Source organism: Solanum tuberosum, unplaced genomic scaffold, assembly GCF_000226075.1.
Source record: "Solanum tuberosum cultivar DM 1-3 516 R44 unplaced genomic scaffold, SolTub_3.0 scf00233, whole genome shotgun sequence".
Classification (NCBI taxonomy): Eukaryota; Viridiplantae; Streptophyta; class Magnoliopsida; order Solanales; family Solanaceae; genus Solanum; species Solanum tuberosum.
This window is the reverse complement of record NW_006239170.1, coordinates 191367-212518: the sequence shown is the minus strand read 5'-3', so window position 1 is coordinate 212518 and position 21152 is coordinate 191367. Positions and strand designations below refer to the sequence as shown.

Sequence of the window (21152 nt, the reverse complement as noted above, 5' to 3'; positions counted from 1 at the left end):
CAAATGTCTTTAAAAAAGCAGAAGATACCATGCACAAGCTGAAGCAGTTGGGCTATGCTAGCACACTGGCGTACAATGTTATGATGACCCTTTATGCTAAATTGGGATATCTTGAGAAGCTACAGTCACTTGTGCTAGAGATGGAAGATAATGGAATTTCTGGTGATTTGATTTCCTACAATATCCTCTTAAATGTATATGCATCTGTTCCCAATGTTGCGGAGATGGAGAAGGTTCTGATGAAAATGGAAGTTGATCCTTTGCTGATTGATTGGAGTTCTTACGCAATTGCTGCAAAGGGGTACCTGAAAGCTGGTGATATAGAAAAGGCTAACGAGTCATTGAAGAAATGCGAGCATAGACTCATGGGGAAAAGGGAAAAGCTTGGTATTGACATGCTCATTACTCTCTATACTAGTGTGGGAAACAAAGATGATGTCTATCGTATATGGAATAAATACAAGAAAAAAGTTAAGCGTCACAATTCAAGTTATCATTGTATGATACGTGGACTAGAAAAGTTGGATGATCTTGATGGAGCAAAGGAGATATTTGCTGAGTGGGAAACAAACAGGGTACAGTTTGACATTCGAATTCCAAACTTGCTCATAATTGCTTACTGCAAGAAGGGTCATATGGAAAAGGCTATATCAATCATAGAGCAACTCGAGGAGAGTGGGAAGCATCCCAATGGAAGCACATGGAATCGTCTGGCACTCGGTTATTGTGTACAAATTGACACGGACAAGGCAGTGGATACGATGAAGAAAGCAATCTTGGCTAGTCAGCCAGGGTGGAAGCCTCGCTTTCACAGTCTGGCTTCCTGTGTAAAGTACTTGCAATCAAAAGGAGATACTCAAGGAGAAGAAGAGCTTAAAGATTTACTTAGAGTACGAGGTCTCTGCTCGAAAGAATTTGAGAGGGGTTTAGATAAGTATATTGAAATTGGAAATCTCAAGTCTGAGGCACTTAATGAAATAAACATTGAGGAGATTTGTTGACAATAGTAGGAAAAAACTATGTCACTGGATAGTGGACTATATGATTTTATAAATCTTTATCATGATCACTAATCAAAACTTTCTACTGCCTTATATTAATTGGGGGTTTCAATTGCTGCATCTAAAAGAATGATCTCTGGCTCTGTTGTATAGTTGCAGACTTTGACAGGTAGAAGTAGCGTTCATTGGTCACTTTTCGGTCCTGTTTTTGGAAAATAGGCAATGTCATGGAGTTCAAATTTCCGTAAGTAAAACTCCATTCACTTGTAGAATTTGAAACTCTGAAATAGTGATTCTTTTTACAAGTTCCCTTAGTTACTTCTATTGTAACTTCTTCTTTTTTTTGGTGAGAAATGACACCAAAAAAAGGAGAAAGAAGGAATGATAATTGCTTTCTTTAAATTTCCGTAGGTAAAACTTCGTTCACTTGTAGAATTTGAAACTCCGTGATAGTGGTTCTTTTTACAAGTTCCCTTAGTTACTTTTACAAGTTGTAACTTTTCCTTTTTTGGTGAGAAGTGATACCAGAAATATGAGAAAGAAGTAATCTTTTACTACTCCTCCGTTCTTATTTATATGTCGTTCTTATTAAAAATAAATATTTCTTAATATTTGTCATTTCATAAAATTAATGCATAAATGATAATTTTATATTTGAGAGTTATTAGTCTTGAAAATATCAATTTGACCAACATAGAAAAACTAAATGATTAATGTATAACTTACATAAATCTCATAGTGTAAAACCTAAATTACATTGTATCCCTACTCTTTTCTATTTTACAAAAATCCCTTAAAAATTGTAGCATCCGGATACATAGCGTCTGATACATTAAATAACTTGACTGTTGCGCTTAAATTGGAATCTAAATGTAAAATTAATTATCAGTCCACAAATCACACAAAAGAGATTGATATCAATCTATTCCAATCCCTAACAGATTCAGAGAATTCAAAATTCAAATTTTCTTCTCCTCCATCTATCCCAAATCATAACAGATCCAAATTAGACAATCCATGATGACTTTATCGGTTTTTTTTTAGATTTTCAGAATTTTGGGTGAGCGATCTGAGTTATGAACGATGTAATAGTGATGGAATAGTTGTTGGACAAACGATTTCTTTTGTAAATCTCAAATTCGCCATTACAACTGAATTGAATCTCAAATCTGCCATTGAAACAACAGACAAGATGGCTGGAGAGATACTTTATTTTGATGCTACATCCGGTAGAATTGTACATGTCAAAGTTGAGAAAAAGGTACTCGCTAAATAAAGCAGCACTCATCTTTGTATTGAATTAGTTGTTTTGTATTGTGAATTAGTATTTTTGATTTTTTGATACATAAGTCGTGATATTATTCATGATACAACGTTAGTTTCTACTTTATATAGGGTTTTTTTCTTGGAGCAATTTGCAACATCTGTTATCGTACAAAAGCTTCAAGACAATATGGGTATTCCAAATGACACTGACTTGCTTCACCCTCCTGATGAGCTTGAGAAGCAAAAGCACAAGCTTATGCATTTGGTCCAATCACCTAATTATACTTTTCTGGATGTCAAATGTCAAGGCTGCTTCCAAATAACAAAAAAATGCAGCCAGTCGCAAACCGTGGTTACATGCCCCAATTGCCAGCAAGTGCTATGCCAGCCAACTGGTGGCCGCGCAAAACTTATTGAAGGATGCTCTTTTAGGGTTAAAGAGAAGATATGATAGTCTTGGGTTGATACTTGCTAGAGGTGCTTTTAAGCTATGATATATTTTAAACTAGGTTTTTAAAGAATGAGTTGGTCAAGAGAACTTTTCCTTTGCTCAGTACTTTTTTAGATGGCATTCTGACTATAATATTGTCCATCTTGTTAGTCTTGACACATTTTGAAGTAATTAATCTTCTACTCCATGTTTGCCCAAAAAAAAAAAAAGTTGCATCATATGTGTTAGATTTTTAGATCTATGTATCATTGTGTGGTAATTCTAAAGTATCAGAAACATGTGAAATACTTCTTCATTTTTTTAATATATCATTGACGATGCATGTGTAATTATGATACATTGGTATGAAATATATCATGTAGTTATTCGTATCTGAAACATGTAAAATGTTGAGGACAATATGGTCCGTTGAGATTAGTTATAATAATGTATCTTGCATTGTTTTTTTTTTTGGAATGATACATGAAACATTATCAAACTTTTAATGTATCTTGTACAATTGCAACAGTGAACAAAGGGAGAATGATGACTTCTAACATCACAAAATATATCAATAGTTAGCTTGCTGAGGCACGACAACTACCTACATTACACTTTTTGAAAGAAGCTAGAATTCTATTTGGTTCTTGAAACTGCAAAAATCGAGAAATAACATCTTTTACAAATAATACATTAGGAAAGATATATAATGTAATGTATCTCTAACTTTTACACGATTTCAGGTTGTTTCATCTTTTTGATATTTTTGTATCAGATCATGATATATGAATCAGATTACTTTATTTTTTGATTATTTTGTATCAGATAATGATATTGTATCAAGTGTTATGATGTGTAAAATACTTATAATAGACAAAATGTAACAAGATACTAAAAATATTGAAAATTACATTTCAAATAAACAATCATATTTTTAAAGAAGAAACTGTAAAGCTTGAGAAAATGTATCTTCAAAAATAATAAACCCTCCAAAACATTAGTTAATCTATCTTAAAAACAATAAAACATCAAAAGTTGTATGTGAATTGATATATAATTACTAATCTACATGAACCAAGTCATCATGTTGTGGTGGAGTTAAATAACTCTTCGGCTTTGGTGGATCATCTTTATCGTTAACATATCCCGCCTTGGCCTTGTCGAGACCATACTTCATAAAAGTGTTGCATATCTTATGCGAAGATTGTCAGCTCGGAAACCAGTAGATAGGATGTTGACTTCATCGCTAAAGAATTCGGCAAAGGCCACTACAAATATTTCGTAGATACATTATAAAAATGATTAAATTTGACTAAAATGTACCAAAAATTTTAATTACATGATACATTATAGTAACTACAAAGTATCTTACTGTTTAGTTGATACATAATGATAAAAATAGTAACTGATACTCAATACCACTTGATGATATTGTATTTGATACTAAATGAAACGTCATATATTCATTATATGTTATTTAAGTATCATGTTTAAACTATTTTATAATATCATACACTGTTATGCAAATTACATCCCATCAAAATAATTTCTACTATATAATTTGATACATTAGTTGCAATATATTGAAAAACAAAAAAAAAACAAAATTAGGATTTTATGTACAATTTCAAAAGATTTAAAGCAAGCTACAAAACAACATGATAATGTATTGACAACAATGTATCAAATAACGTATCATCATTTTGCCCCAACAAATCATATACCATACTACATGATAAAAATAATGTATCGGTTTATTTCGACCCAACACACCATAGACCATATAAAAAATCGTAAGAAAATTTTGTCGCCATGGATTGAACTGCCAGAAGGTATATGGGATTACATATTGCCGAGGCCACGAAATGCCAATAGAGATATGAAATCTGCACATAAAGTTTTGCATTATGTGGAGGCGAATATACAGGGATACTTACATGTGGAGAATAATTGATTTAGGGATACTTGGATACTCTTAGCCATGTCTTATGACTTAGAGGAAGAGGTAATTTATGGCTCTTGTTTGTTTTCCTTGTTTTGAATTTTTTAAATTTTCCGTATGCATCAGGAAATAAAGAAGAAAAAAATATAATTGAACAAGACGATCATGGAATCTTACCTATTGAGTAGTTTGAATTTGATTGACTAGAAAACTTAAATGTAACCTCTAACCTATACAACTATAGTAGATTAGTACTACTAGACTACTAGTACGTGAAGATTTAAAAGGCTAAAGCCTTATAAATTCTAAAGCCATTACTCTTAAAAACTTAAGTCCCTAAACCCTAATATCTGAATTCTTGAACTACAACTCTCTGTCTCTTCACTCTTATAGTTTTATTGTCATCTCGTTTCTGCTACGACATTGGACGATTTTCACGCATGTAACAATTTTCTGGATTTCATTTAACAAAATACTTTAAATAACTATGTATTGCTAACTAAAGTTTTAGTTAGAAGTGTTCTTTAGTTTACTAGTTTGTTTTTTAGATATTATTTACTTAAGAGATTATTTTTTTTCTTTAAATATTTATTGCTAGATTTTTTATTTAGAATTATTGAAACAATGTTACTGTTTGTGACATTGATTTGACATAAAAAAAAAAGAGGGCTGGCCCGCCCCAGCCCTTGACCCTTCTGGGATTGGGCCGGGTTGACCATTTTATAGCCCTTTGAAATGAAGGGTCGGCCCGCCCCAGCCCATCAAATTCTTTGGCCCGCTGGGCTTGGGCGTTTAAGTTTTAAGTATTTAATTGAGAAAATGCATTCCAAATGTTTAGTTGATCAAAATATTTAGAAAAATATTTTTTCTAAGAAAATAAAATTTGATCAAATAAATAAAAAATACACTTATTTAAACAAAATACTTATCTCTTTGTTCCAATTTATACTACTCAATTTCATGTCTAAAAGATGACACATTTTTATATTAAATAAATAATTTAAATTTAAGAATGATTTATAATCACTCTAATATCTATCCTTTATTTTAAATCATAAGTATCAAAAATCTTTTTTTTTAAAATTTTGTGTCAAATCAAACTAACTCATTATTTTTAAATTTTTTATTTTATTTTTTTATTGCAAGAAGGGTTACAAGAGTGAATGAAGAGTGTGAGGAAGTGAGGCATACTCTGGATTTCTGGTAAGAATGGTGAAACTTGTTCAACAATCATGGTGGAAATTCAGTACTTGTTTTCTTAGGGTTTCTTCTTCATATTCTACAAATACTGAAACCCTAGCCTCCTTATTTTTGGCTAATAAAGATGAACAATGTTTAAACCCCTTAACCTCGTCTCCAAAGAATGCTCTGTACAGTAGGCTACTCTATTTGACACGCTCTAAGGAGTCCGTCATATCAGTACTGGACAAATGGGTTACTGAACAAAATCCCATTAAGTATGAAGACCTACTGATTATCGTCAGACAGTTTCGAGCTTACCGTCGCTACAATCATGCCCTTCAGGTTTATTGTTTTTTACTTCTGTAATTTTGTTTATTTCTTTAAGATAATGTCGATGAGTAATTTGCGAAAATCATACTAATTGATATGAACTTCAGTTTGGGGGTGGGGGAGTTTTTGAATTTGGTCTGTTGTTCCGGTTCATCTGATAGAATTCATTGAAGGAGGACGTTAAAATTAACTGTAATATGTACAAAACAAGGACAATAATCCCACAAGTGGCGTGTGGGGAGGATAGTGTGTATGTAGACCTTACCTCACCTAGAGTGGTTGTTTCTAATAGATCCTCAGCGCAGGAAAAGAATGGGAGTGAAGAAAACAAGGCATGACAATAATGAAATAATATGAGAATCGAAGTACAAGAAACAATAAGAGTGAGAGAAGTTGAAGAAACAAGAAACTACAAGAATAATAGTACGACTATGAATATGGAAAGATAAGTGACCTCGTGTCACCAGTTCAAATCTGGTTCTTGGCACATGATTAATTTGTATGGGTCTGAGACAACACTCAACTACTTATTGACCATCTACCCTAATCCGTATCTTCCATATGCATCCTATCCAAGGTCATGTGTTTGATAAGTTGAAGTAGTGTCATGTCCTCTCTAATCACCTTTCCGCAATCACCTCTCCATAAGTTTTTTTGTCCTACCTCTACCTCTTCTAAAACCGTCAATAGCCAATCCCTCATACCTCCACACTAGGCATCCATGAATCTCCCCTTCACATGTCCAAAACATCTCAGTCTCGCCTCCCGTATCTTGTCCAGCACAGAGGTTACTCCCACCTAGTTCCGAGTATCTTCATTTCTAATCTTATCTTTTCTAGTATGCCCACACATCCATTAAGGAATCTCTTTTAATCTTTTATGGATTCGAAGAGGCTAAGTATTGCTTCAGCTTCATGTACAAATTCCTCATTATTTTAAGAGGCCAAGTTTTGTTTAAGAAATTTTTTTTTTTTTTTTTTTTTTTTTATAACCAAGAAATCCGTCTGTGACCTGCCCTTTGGACCAATCACAACCTTCTAAACTCGGTGGATAGTGGGCCTGCCCCTTTTGTTTAAGAATAATCTAATATCCTATTATGGTAATGGGAGGGATGGTATATGGACTGAACCATCCTTATTTACAATTTGGCATTACAAGTGAATGTTCTGGTTAACCCGCGTTGGACTGCAATATTTATCAATTAGCTTCAATCCCAAAATATCCATGAATCCATAGAATAGTTTGACTATCATCATGTTGTTTGTCAACCTTCATCAGCCTTATTCCTTAATACCAGGCTTAAGACTGAAGATGCTTTAAAGTGGATCTTACTTAGTTTAAGTTTATTGTACTGCAACAATTTGCTTAACCGTTAATTTGTTGATGTTACTCTGTTTGGCCATTAATTGGATGTGATAGTGATTTAAAGACTTCTCTTTTATTACCTTTCTTTAGGATGATGCCTAGAGTTGTAAGACTCCTTTTAGTCCTTCTCTCTGAGGATATAAATTTAGGAGGGGCGGGTGGGGTGGGAGAGTGTTGCTTTCATTTGTAATTTGCTAATAAATTTATTATAGTGAGGATATTAAGACTAATGCCTAAGATTAGAGCGATCTATATTCTTAGAAGCACTTTAGCCGAAGAACTATCTGTCAGTCTATGCTATTACTATTTCTGTTAAAAACATATATTGCAAATATTTTCTTTGTTCGAATAAATACTAACACATTTTAATCAATTCGAATGTTTAAGCTGAGAAGAGTGATTAGCTTTTGTTGAGTTGTTGGGCTTGTCTGATTTTGGACTTTTAACTATTCCAAGATTCATTCCTAAAATAGTACTCTCATTCGGTCGTTTCCTGCCTTTTCTCTATATTCTTCTTCCCAAAAAAACAAGAACTTAATTTGATTAGTCAACCATGTCCGGAAGTGGATCTTGATACTATACATGAACCAAATTATTATCCTCCACACAACATGACTTTTCGTTTTTCCCTTTTCTGGTCAATGTTATCAAAAGCAAAAAGCGCAAAAAATCTCTAAGGTCTATTGGGGCTTTAAGCGCTAAGCTCAAATAAAGTGTGGGCTTTCATGTAAAAAGACGCAATGTAGAAAACATACAAATATACATGTTTAGTCCAAGACTAATAATAATAAGCATTAATTGTTTAGTGAAACATCAATTGTTTAGTGTCGCCTCTTCAGGAAACGCTCATTTGTAAGGATAAATCTGTCTTAGAGACTTGATGACAACACTGAAGCGCTCAAGATGTTTTGAGCCTTGCTTCAGGGCTTAAGCGTGCCTTTGCTAACACTGTTTCTGATTAACTCCTCTGTACAACTTGACTTTGTAACAGATACCTTTCAAACTTGCATGTTCTACAAATATTTCTGAATCAGTTAAATGTTGATTTAACAAAAGCAACCCCTAAATTCGCCCACATCATCAAGTTTGTATTAATCAGTCCTATTTTCGTTTAAAATACTAGCCTTTGGGGAACCAAGGTAAAAGGACCAGGCTGCGTACTTAACTTCTCTTTTCCTAACTTATGTATTGGTTCAGTTTACAAAATAGCAATTTCTGCATCTTATACAATTGCAGATTTTTGAGTGGATTAAGAAGTCCAAGGATTTTGATATATCGCCTAGAGATTTTGCAGTCGAACTAGATTTAGTATCAAAAGCCCATGGTCTGGAAGCCGCAGAGACGTATTTCACTAGCATTCCAGATGATTTAAGAACCTACCAGGTATATGGCGCTCTCTTGAATTGCTATGCTGATGCAAAGGTCTTAAAAAAAGCAGAAGATACCATGCAAAAGCTGAAAGAGTTGGCCTATGCTGGCACAGTAGCATACAATGTTATGATGACCCTTTATGCTAAATTGGGATATCTTGAGAAGCTACAGTCACTTATGCTAGAGATGGAAGACAAGGGAATTTCTGGTGATGCGATTTCCTACAATATCCTCTTAAATGCTTATGCATCTGTTCCCGATGTTACGGAGATGGAGAAGGTTCTGATGAAAATGGAAGCTGATCCTCTGCTGATTGATTGGAGTCCTTACACAGTTGTTGCCAAGGGATACTTGAATGCTGGTGATATAGAAAAGGCTAATGAGTCATTGAAGAAATGTGAGAATAGACTCAAGGGGAAAAGAGAAAAGCTTGGTATTGACATGCTAATTACTCTCTATACTAGTATGGGAAAGAAAGATGATGTCTATCGTATATGGAATAAATACAATAAAAAAGTTAAGCATCACAATTCAAGTTATCATTGTATGATACGTGGACTAGAAAAGTTGGATGATCTTGACGGTGCGGAGAAGATATTTGCTGAGTGGGAAACAAACAGGGTACACTTTGACATTCGAATTCCAAACTTGCTCATAAGTGCTTACTGCAAGAAGGGTCATATGGAAAAAGCAATATCAATCATAGAGCAACTCGAGGAGAGTGGGAAGCATCCCAATGGGAGCTCATGGAATCGTTTGGCACTCGGTTATTGTGTACAAAATGACATGGAGAAGGCAGTGGAGACGATGAAGAAAGCAATCTTGGCTAGTAAGCCAGGGTGGAAGCCACACTTCCACAGTTTGGCTTCCTGTGTAAAGTACTTGCAATCCAAAGGAGATACTCAAGGAGAAGAAGAGCTTAAAGATTTACTTAGGGTGCGAGGTCTCTGCTCGAAAGAATTTGAGAGGGGTTTAGATAAGTATATTGAAATTGGAAATCGCAAGTCCGAGGCACTGAATGAAACAGACATTGAGGAGATTTGTTGACAATAGTAGGAAAAAACTATGTCACTGGATGTCGGATTATACGATTCTCTAGATTTTTATCATGATCGCTAATCAAAACTTTCTACTGCCTTTTATTAATTGGGGTTTTCAATTGCTGCATCTAAAAGAATGATCTTTGGCTCTGTTGTATAGTTGCAGACTTGGCAGGTAGAAGTAGCGTTCAGTGGTCACTTTTCGGTCCTAATTTTCGAAAATAGGCAGTGTCATGATTCATGGAGTTCAAATTTGAAACTTCACTCACTCGTAGAATTTGAAACTCCGCGATAGTGGTTCTTTTTACAAGTTCCCTTCGTTACTTTTACAAGTTGTAACTTTTCTTCTTTTTTTGGGTGAGAAGTGACACCAGAAAAAGGAGAAAAAAGGGAATGATAATTTATTTATTTCATTTCTATGCAATTTAAATATAGTTTCTGCAGAGATATAATACTATATATTATCTCTTGGTTGTCTTCTTTTTTCTGCTTAGTTATGAGATATGATGTAGCTGAAGATCTTTAGGGGACAAATCTATAAAGAAAAAATGTATTGTAAGAGCAATTATTAGCCATCAACTCAAGGAAATAATTAGAGACGAAATTTTAAATTTAAATTAAATGGGTTCAATATGTAAATTCTTATATATTTTCCCATATTTAGTACTCCTTCTATTCCATATTAAGTGAACTTTTTTAGGCTTTTTCATTGTTCTAAATAATTGACATGTTTAAAGTTCAAGATGGATGTTTGAATTTTTTTTTATATTTGCCCTTTTCATTTATTGAAGTTCTATATTTTTTAGCAGATAAATTGTACTACTTACAAAGTTATTTATGATTTTATAAAGGGCAATATGTGTCCCTGAATGATTTTCTTAATATATGTATATTGCTTTATAAATTCAATTAATATGAAATAGAAAGAGTAACTTCTCCATTTTACTCTCAATACTTGTCATTTTAGAACATGACAAATTTAATTATTTTCTCCCCATTTTATTCTTAATAGTGAGTGATTATTTTGAAGACTACAAACACTTCAATTATGATCATAAATAGAATATGAAAAGAGATTACTCTTAATTAATAATAACTAAACACCCCTCCTGATTAATGAATTTTGTGCAATTTAATTTAAAAATACCTTTTTATTCTTAATGAAATGAATTACTCTTTCTGTCCCTAATTATTTGTCTATTTTTGAATTGACATACATATTAAGAAAATAATGATTGACATAGTGAATTTATCATTTTACCCTTGTGGATGAATTAAAAATTTAAGATTTTCAAGAAGTTCTACCTTTTTCAAAGTAATAAATTGAGGGTATAATAGGTAAAAAAAAAATACTAATATCCTTTCTTGATTTGTCAAAGTGGACAAATAATTAAGAACAACTAAAAAAAGTGGACAAATAATTAGAGATAGAAGGAGTATAACCATATAAATATTTATGGCTAATTAAATCACAAATTTTAAATATCTTTCTTTTATTCTTAAATTTTGCGCTCAATCAAACACTATCGCATATATTGAGAAGGAAAAATATAGTTGCATATGGCCAAAAATGAGTACAAGATAAACAGTAAAAAGCAAGTTGGAACAAAGTACAAGAAACAAAAAAATGCAATCAAGTGAAAATTGTGATTCGAACCCTTTTGGACATTTCTTTTGGCTGAGCTGTAAATTGTGAATCACTCAAAATTAAAAAATAATATCTCCATCACTGTTCACAGGCGCCGTCAGCATGGCTGCTACCGTTGCCGCCGGCGCCCACCACGGACGAAAATGGTGTCACCTTAAATAATAGTAAGGGGCCATTTCGTTATAGGTAAGAAATTGACACATTATATTAAAATGTGTGATAAATATATTATTCATTAATAAAATTTATTTTATATGTGTTTTATAAATTGTTCGATGTAATATGTATTAAAACTGTATTAAATGTGATCAAGTGAAAATGTAGGATATTAGTAAAAACTTTTCTGTATTTTAATAATGTAGGATATTTGTAAATTTTATTAATTTATGTTATTATCTAAGAAATTGTCTTTTTATTTTAGTTTTTTATAATTTTATTGATCCTTCTGTTTTAGAATTATCTTAAATATACTTATTAGTTTGATGAAATTTTATTTGTATAGATTGGATAAAAGGTTTAAATAATTTAGAAAAATTGAATAATGTTATAGAAGATGTATATGTAGGATTTTTATAATATAAAAAAATAAATATTTAATTTTAAAAAAATTAGTTATTATTATATATGCTAGTTATAATCTTTATTAAAGAATAACTTGATTTTGAATCAAACAAATGATTCTCTATAGATAAGAACGAGCAAATGAGAGGAATATAATTTCGCTTTCTCATGTTGATGCCTTGATTGTGACAGGGTTTATAATCAAATGCCCATTTGATGAATTAATCATATTAAATTAACCTAAGAATTTAAATTATAGTTATTCAGAATTTAAATTTCAATAAACCAAAAAAACATTTGATTATTTCTTCTTATTTTTGTCTAAATATTAGTGAGTAGAGTTTTACAATACATGTATATTGATAGCAAACACTAACTGTTAGTGTGGCATTTTAATAATTTAAGAATTCACATTTTTTGCATCGCCACATAGATGTTGGTTTATGGCCGTTGGTGCACTTCTCATATATGTTACATAATGATGGATGAATTGGCAGTTGATTGTTGCCGTTGAAAATAACTATTGCTGCATTACTCCAAATGGAATTAGTGTTATGTTACAATTTTCTTGGTGCGCTCCATTATATCTTGTAACATATGTAACTTCTAAGGTTATTATCTTCACTATTTAGTACTTCATTATCTTCCTATTTATTCTTAGGAAGACTTCTTCTACTATAAATAGTGATGATCTTCATTTGTTTTACATATAAGAAAATATTGACTGCATAAAGTTTGTTAAAAAAAAGAAAGTTCTTATTAGTTGAAGGGAGGTGTTCTTTTTGTTGGAGTTTTGGTACTCAACTCTTGTCCAGAGTTGTTGAGTTATATTTTGTTGATTAGGCTGTTGTATCCTAGAGGGGACAAGTCAAGAAGGACTACTGCTAGACCAGTGAAAACAATTTGTTGCAGTGGACTTGAATCTCCTTAAAGAGAGCGAGATATCCGCGCCTCAACCTTTCTTCATTTTTATTTTCAATTGTAATCTTGTAATTCTGTTATTTTGTAATTTTTCACTAACACTAACTACTACAAATTAATCGAAAGATATACGAGCTATCTAAACATCGTTATCATGAAAATAATATTAAAATGTCCATTACAATGTGAAAGCTAGTAACTTTGCTATGTGGACTAACTTGATACACCACTTTTATTCTAATAAATAATAACAATATTCTAAGAAAGAATAAGTAAAAGAACCAATCAGAATTGGTCTTTAAAAAAAAATAGAATTAAATAAGGTCCACCAGCTAATAAGTTGACAAAGAAAATACCAATTCAATTTTGGTTACCTTGTTGATTGATAAGAAATAAGGTACACAAAATTAGCCTCCTTTTAGGGTGTGTTTGGTAGGATTATAAAAAAAATAACATTTTTTTTATTTCGAGTGTTTGGAAAGTTAAGTAGAATATTGTACGATAACATTTATACATAATGTAAATAAATACAATAAGCTAGGGTAGTAAATCCGGAATATTAAAAGTAGAACATATAAAAATCAGGAAAATAACTTCTCTTAGCAAAATGAAAAACATATTTCATTAATGTTATTACTGTTGTTATTTATCATTTCATAACTTATCATACTGCATTATTTGGAAGAAAATAATGTTTAAATAGATAGTGTTGTTTTCATCACTACATAGCATTGCATCGCTGTTTAAATATAATGTTTATCTTTATTGTTACTTTAATTTTCTTATATATATTACACTAAAAGTCTTGCTTTAAAGATAATATTTCTCAAAAGAATTTTACCAACCAATCATGAAAATTGACAAAAAGTAAAATTCATCTCTATGCACCATAAATGGATAGAATTTCCAACCTCATTTCTTAGATTAATATATCAAAAAAGGGTTCAATCTTCAAGCACTCTAATTCCAAGTGTGTTTTATCAACAATCAAAGAAAGCAAAAGCTTCTATGATTTGTTACACATTTAACTGAGGCTGTACATTTTCTTATCTACTACAACACCATATCTTCTTTTTTACAAAGTAGAAGCAACAGACAAAAGTGTTCAAAACAAGATTAGACATGTTACAAAGCAACAAAATAGGAAAAAACATATTCTCCCAAGTGATTTATCAGCCTCTAATAATTGCCTTCTCATTCTTGGACTACTGCTGATTGCTAGATTGTAAGAGTTTGTGTACAGAGTTGTTGATGAGTTACCAAAAATTCTTGCATAGGCCACTTCTCCAATCATGGAGGGTTGTAACATATTAACTGTGGTGCCTGGTGAGGCGCTTTGTTGATAAGGCGATTGACGTGTTTGAGACTGTTGTTGAAAGAGATGGGATGGATTTGAATCGGTAGATGGTATCAGCAAGTGACCGCCGCATCTTGGACTAGGAGGTCTTTGTGGGATCACTATGCCAAGATTCGGAGCCTTTCCTTCGGATGGTTTTGTAGATTGGCCACCGCGTCCATAGAGTGGAATCAAGGTTTTTTGTGAAACTTCAGCCTTGCATACAGGGCACTGTGGTTGCTGCTGATCCAAATTTTCTGAAGAAACACTCTGGAAATGAATCCATTTGTAAATGCAAGCCCAACAGTAGAGGTGACCACATAAAGTTACCACAGGATCGTGCACAAGATCCAGGCATATGTTACACTCAAAACCACCGGAAATATTCTCTTCAACTTCATCGTTCATTGTCTTCCATTTCCCTAATGGAGCATCGTGTTTGTTAAAGGTAGTGTCCAGCTGTTCTAAGGCCATATCCTGCTTGTTGATGTAACAGAGTTGGCTTCTAATGTCTGTAAAAATACAAATTCAAGGATCTCAGAACCAAAAGAACAAAGACTTGAAATTCATAAACACTATACAGAACTACGAGAAACATTGAACATGTGAACCTTAAGGAAATATTATTGATCTTCTCCTCATGGTACACTACATAACAAATCTCAAGGATGGTCCCAAACCACTCAAAGGGGCAACGACAAAACAAAAAACACTACGCAATACTAAACGTACTAATCAATTACAAGAGAATAGGCCCCATTATTTGGATCTAGTCTAAGATGAAGAAAAACAACAAGGTCAATGAAATGTGGGCACCCAAAAGCCATATCCAACAGCTATCACAAAAGTCCAAACATTATACAAGTACAAATCAGTTTCTCCAAGGATAAGAACAACTACATGAAAATGATGCCTAGATAGTAAATAAATGGATAAACCTAAGGCATTTAATAAAAATCTGAAGAAAGCTTTAAAAATATGTGTCTCTGATCAACCTATCCAACTAACAAGTCAATTCAAATTTAATAGGTAAACTACCTTAAGATAAGGTTTCATTATCAAAGTAAGTACACCAATAAGTCATGAAAGCATAGTAGTAAGCATTAACAATGGAAAACCACAGAATGAGTCATAAAAATATCTATGTTGTTGTCCACAGACTCCCAAAATATAGGTTAACCTGATCTATGCAATCAGTAATGAAAACTACAGTCAGACCTCTTTATAACCACATTTCATCATAACAATCAAGCTCTCTTAATCGATTTTTCGTCTCTCCTTCAAAAATCTCAATTGTAAGGCCTATCCGATTTTTCAATCTCTCCTTCAAAAATCTCAATAGTAAGTGCCCTGCCTCCTATGTAAGGATCCCAAAAATTGGATCAATTGAGGATCCATAACTTAACAAGAAGTATAAGAGAGACTAGTTCTATGATTTGTCCGATCCTCCAAAAGGATCTGACACGGATGCAGCGACACTGTTGAAGAGTCAGAAACATATGGTTTAGGTAATTTTCAAGAAGAAACCCCTGAGCTGCAAATTTGAAGAAAGATACTCAGGATCATGATAGAAATAGTATTCTGGTGACCTTTTTCAATCCTATCTACCCAAACCAGAAAGGAACAACCTTTTGTCCCTACAACTACAAAAGAGAGTTAAACTATATCCAAAACCAGCCACTTTTACAGGTTGATGATAAGAAACTAGAATGTTCATTAGTCCTACATAACCAAATTTATCATTCCAACTTATATTTCTATATACAAAACTTTTACTAATATCTTCAAGAATTTAACAATCCCAATAAAATACCATGGAACCTGTAACGATACGACATCTAAGCCTAACTCAATCCCAACAACTAGCTCAATGACAGCATTGCTCAAGTTCATATAAGCAGACCATAAACAACCATCAACCCCCAACCCCACCACCACCACCCACACAAACAACAACAAAAAGAAGAAAAACTACTAACCCCATTAAAAAAAATTCAGAAACATGATACTTCAAGCACAGAGTACATTAAAACATAGAGATCTGAACTCTTTAATCCATTCTCAACAATAAAAATCCAAACTTTATCATCAAATCTTCTCAAAAAACAGAAGAAGGCTATCCTTATCTACACTCACATGAATAAAACTTTAAAATAATGAAAAAAGAAACATACCCAAATAGTAAATTTGTATCAAGAACGTTTCTGAACTGATACACAAGCAAAAGATTGAGTCTTTATAAGGAGAAAGCAAAGAATCCTTAGTGTTTTAGAAGCAAAAAAAAAAAGGTGAAAACAGAGGTTTAAATAAAAGAGTAGATTGGATGATGAATTAGTTGAATGTTTTTGGTTCTATATATATACACAGCTTTAAGAAGACGCGCCTATACATATAAGGGGTCTGTATGTATAGGTTAATTAGAAGTATAAATAAATTTACTTATTTGTTAATTAATTAATTGTTACTTAGGATAAGTACACAATGGAAAAACAGAGTGGGACCCACCTTTGTCCGTTCACCGACGTGGCAGTTACGGTGGGGTTTGCGTACGCCGTTTGAGTAACTCCGTTTTCTCTCTTTGGATTTTTCCTATTTTCATTCTTTAAAAATTATAAATAAAATGAATAGTTTTAGTAAATTAATTTACTTTTTATTCGCTTATTGAAAAAGAAAACTTTTAAATAAACTTGTTTAAGTTTCAAAAAATATTAATCGTAGAAGAAATTCTTTGTTTTGATTAGTAAATTAATAAATAATTTGGGACAATTATTTATCGTAAGATGAATAATTAATATTGGCTCTGGAGAGCACAAGTTAACTAACTTCACTTTGTTTTGGTAACTAACTGACTTCACTTTTTATTTATAGAATAGAAAAAAGAAGAAGTTAGGAGGTTTCTCAGAAGTTGTTGCAAGATGCATGTTTGAGATATTTATATAGTAGTAATATTTTTGTAATTGTGAGCTTATCTAGGAATATATATATAAAAATGAACATTTACGATGGTATATTTATAAGGCCTCATAGATGTTCATTAATAAATAATATGTCTTATTAAAATATTACTAAAAAAATTAATGGCAAAAAACTTAGTGAGAGAAAAAAAATACATCTACCATCTAGTAAAAAAACTTAGTGAGAGAAAAAAAAGTACATCTACCATCTAGTAATATACCTTACTAGTTGAATCGTTAAAAACGTTAATTAGAAAAATCTAATGAGATAAAATTTTAATTCAAGAACAAAGAGTACAAACATACATTTTACTATCCTGATTAAACTTCAATTAATTTTTGAAGATGATTTACTTTAATTTGTATACCAACAAATTGTTGAGGTTGTTGCATTTATAATCAGATTTTTCAAACTATCATTTGACGAATTGTTTGATCATCTATACGTAAAAAAGTCAATTTGTTTTTCAAGAAAATACATTTTATAAACACGCCCTGATTGGAACTTCTTTTCTTGTAGGATAAACAATGTACTTTTTCTTTTGTTTTAATTTATTGATATTGTTTAACTAAGTACGAAATTTAAAGAAATATGAAAAGATTTTGATATATTCTGAAATTATCTTGAAAATAAATAATATTTTAAATAAAAGAGTCCACTTTTGTGGATTTTTTGTCAAAAAAGTAAGATTCAACATGAAAAAAAATATTGATGTCATTAAATATTAATCACATAAGAAAATGTATCGTTCTTTTTCAAATTGATTAAAAAGAAAAGTATATTACATAAATTGAGAGAAAAAAATAGGTCATGTCACACTGGATACCACGCCCATTTGGATTGCAGCCACTTCGGGCCCTCTCCACGCTTTAAATTACTACTACTTCTTTTTTATTTTTCCTTCGATTTCAATATCTGCATTGAGAAGTACTAACAAATGCAACTCTGAGTTTAAGGAACTCAAATTCGAAATATCTATTAAGGATGAAAGAATATCTCCACGACAAGGGCAGGGGTTGGAACTAATTTTTATTCTAACACTTGATTATCATCATATGAATTTATTACAAGCCCATTATGCATTTCCCCTGGACATATATATTTGGTTACGTTGCATGTATTCACAATTATTCAATTTATAATGTTTCTCAAGTTAGTCGTATACTAATTAATTTTTCTTGCCAAACATTTTTAGACTAGCTATGAGTTTGGTCCCTCAATTAAACGTATTACCCCCCACCCCACCCCCCCACACACACAAAAAAAAAAAAAGTTAAACGTGTTATTTGTATACAATAAATGGTATGTTAAGTTACGTACTCATCAAATTTGAGTTTAGAGCAGGAAATACCATTTTAAATTTGATATATATGACAAAGATGTATGGATGGTAACATTTATCTGCATCGAATAGTTATACCTAACTAAATAATTAACCTTAAAAATCACCAAAATAAAATATGCATATTGCTTTAATTTATTGGTTCTTAAGATTATTTAGTTAAGTATAAACACCTAGTATGGATAAATACTTACCCGTGTTTGAACACATATTTCCACAACCCCTTCATTACCATTGAACTATCAATCAATTATGTTAGGGAATTCACAAGTTAATATACAAATATATTTATTTAATTTTCTAATACAAATACAGGGTCTATGAAAATGCTATGGATTCGTCTACTCCGTCCCCGACTATATTAATGTGTTTTGATACGTAATAAAAATCATTATTAAGGAAATAAAAAGAAAGCTACGCAAAGCAACCGTTGAAGTATCATTTTAATTACCTAAATAAATGACGTTTTAGTGGATTTCACTTTACTTTAAATGTGTAATCATATTTTAGTTGAATTTCAAAACGTTTTACCTAAATTTCCTTTTCATCTTGATAATTAAATGTAGTTGCAGATGATTAATTTTTTCAGAAATTATTTTTTTTTAGTAAGAAAAGCATCTTGAATATTTATTTATTTCGATGAATACTTATTCACAATGCATTTTAAAACAAATTTAACACTCCAAATGAGATTTTGAATTAATTGGATTGTAAAGCTATTTATTCTATTGGAATAATTATTAAATTGACTTGTTTTTTATTTTATTTTACTGGAATAAAAAATATCTTATATTTCTTAAAAACTTTAGTTTAAAATAAAATTTTCGTATCAACAAAATTTAATGAAAAAGCCATTTAAAATGATATTTAGGTGAAATATTAATAGTGAAGTGATTTTCGGGCATCTACTCTACTCTCTATTTTACTCTCCAAATATAGAGTTTTCTATTTTTTGAGACCATCTCCAACCCACCTCTATTTTACTGTCTATTCTCTTTTATATTTGGAGAGTAAAATAGAGAATGGACACTTCAACTCACCTCCATATCGTCCATTCTCTATTTTACTCTCCAAATATAGAGTTTTCTATTTTTTGAGACCATCTCCAACCCACCTCTATTTTACTGTCTATTCTCTTTTATATTTGGAGAGTAAAATAGAGAATGGACACTTCAACTCACCTCCATATCACTTTCTATTTCACTTTTTGAATATTTTATTATTATTTCTATTACTTTCTTATTAACATATTAATTTACATATAATATCATTAATTAAATATCTAATATTCATATTTCTTTTTAAATGTAATATAAAATATTATTTAATTATATACTACTTTCATCCCGAATTAGTAATATTTTAATTTTTTCTAATTTTCGTCAATAATAAATTTAATTTTATTATTAATTTTCACTATAACGAATACACAAAATCAATATAATAAGATTAAAAAATTAATTTAAAAATACAATACATGATATGACAATTTCAATACAAGATAACAATACAATACATAACATAATAATTTAAATACAAAGACAAAATACAATACATAACATAATAATTAATTCGCGATGAAATAAGAATCATGCCGAAAAGATGTAGAGGAAAATCTCCGATTTGAAGAATTTTTAGCTAGACATAAAATGCTCATTTTGAACTCCGTAATACATTAATAGAGCATTTATGAGAGCAACGTAATAATTTTAAAAATTAAATGTTTACGTAATGTGTATGTAATTGTATTTCACTTTTATTTGAATTTATATATTATATAATATTTTCTTGCAATTTATGTTACTAAAAATTTAGAATAAAATATAATTACATATTAAATATAAAAATTCTATATCACATGAAAATTATATAAAGTAATTATTGGGAAAAAGAAATAAAAGATTTATATTATGAAATAAGAAAATAAGAATGAAATAGAAATAATAATATAATTTTGAGGAAAGAGAAAAATGTTCTTTTTTAGAGAGTAAAATAGAGAATTGGGTTGGAGTTGATTGTCTAAAAAAAATAGATAACTCTATATTTGGAGAGTAAAATAGAGTGTAAGGATGGAGATGCCCTCAGACAATCAACTCCAACTCAATTCTCTATTTTACTCTCTAAAAAAGATTTTTTTTTTTCTCAATCCTCAATATTATATTATTATTTCTATTTCATTCTTATTTTCTTATTTCATAATATATATCATTTCTTCTTCTTCTTCTTCTTTTCCAAATAATCATTTTATATAATTTTCATGTGATATAATATTTTATTTTTCAAATTCTTTATTTAATATAAAATTACGTTTTATTCTAAATTTTTAAATAACATAAATTTCAAACAAATATTCTATAATATACAAATTAATGGACAATTCAAATAAAATAAATCATTAATGAAATACAATTACATAACTACTCAACTTTCAAGATTATGACGTTGCTCCCATAAATGTTCTA

The 21152-nt window shown here is 31.0% G+C and overlaps 3 protein-coding genes across 3 annotated transcripts; 2 read left to right on the top strand and 1 right to left on the bottom strand.

Moving 5' to 3' along the window:
- The first annotated feature begins 3 nt into the window (after positions 1 to 3).
- On the top strand, positions 4 to 10372 carry LOC102596682 (uncharacterized). The gene is made up of 5 exons (XM_006357424.2): positions 4 to 999; positions 1155 to 1170; positions 2046 to 2262; positions 5825 to 6163; positions 8753 to 10372. Exons 1-5 carry the CDS (start codon positions 30 to 32, stop codon positions 9932 to 9934), a joined length of 2724 nt encoding a protein of 907 aa, XP_006357486.2. The 5' UTR covers positions 4 to 29; the 3' UTR covers positions 9935 to 10372.
- Positions 2407 to 2905, top strand: LOC102591266 (40S ribosomal protein S27-3-like). Its single transcript, XM_006357492.2, has one exon. The coding sequence runs from the start codon at positions 2455 to 2457 to the stop codon at positions 2716 to 2718; it is 264 nt and encodes an 87-aa protein (XP_006357554.1). The 5' UTR covers positions 2407 to 2454; the 3' UTR covers positions 2719 to 2905.
- Positions 10373 to 13951: 3579 nt separating the features above from the next.
- On the bottom strand, positions 13952 to 16661 carry LOC102596027 (E3 ubiquitin-protein ligase RMA1H1; the record flags this gene model as incomplete). Its single annotated transcript, XM_006357423.2, has 2 exons — positions 13952 to 14905; positions 16568 to 16661. Coding segments are annotated over 2 exons (837 nt in total), but the record flags the coding sequence as incomplete, so codon positions are not given.
- Positions 16662 to 21152: the final 4491 nt, after the last annotated feature.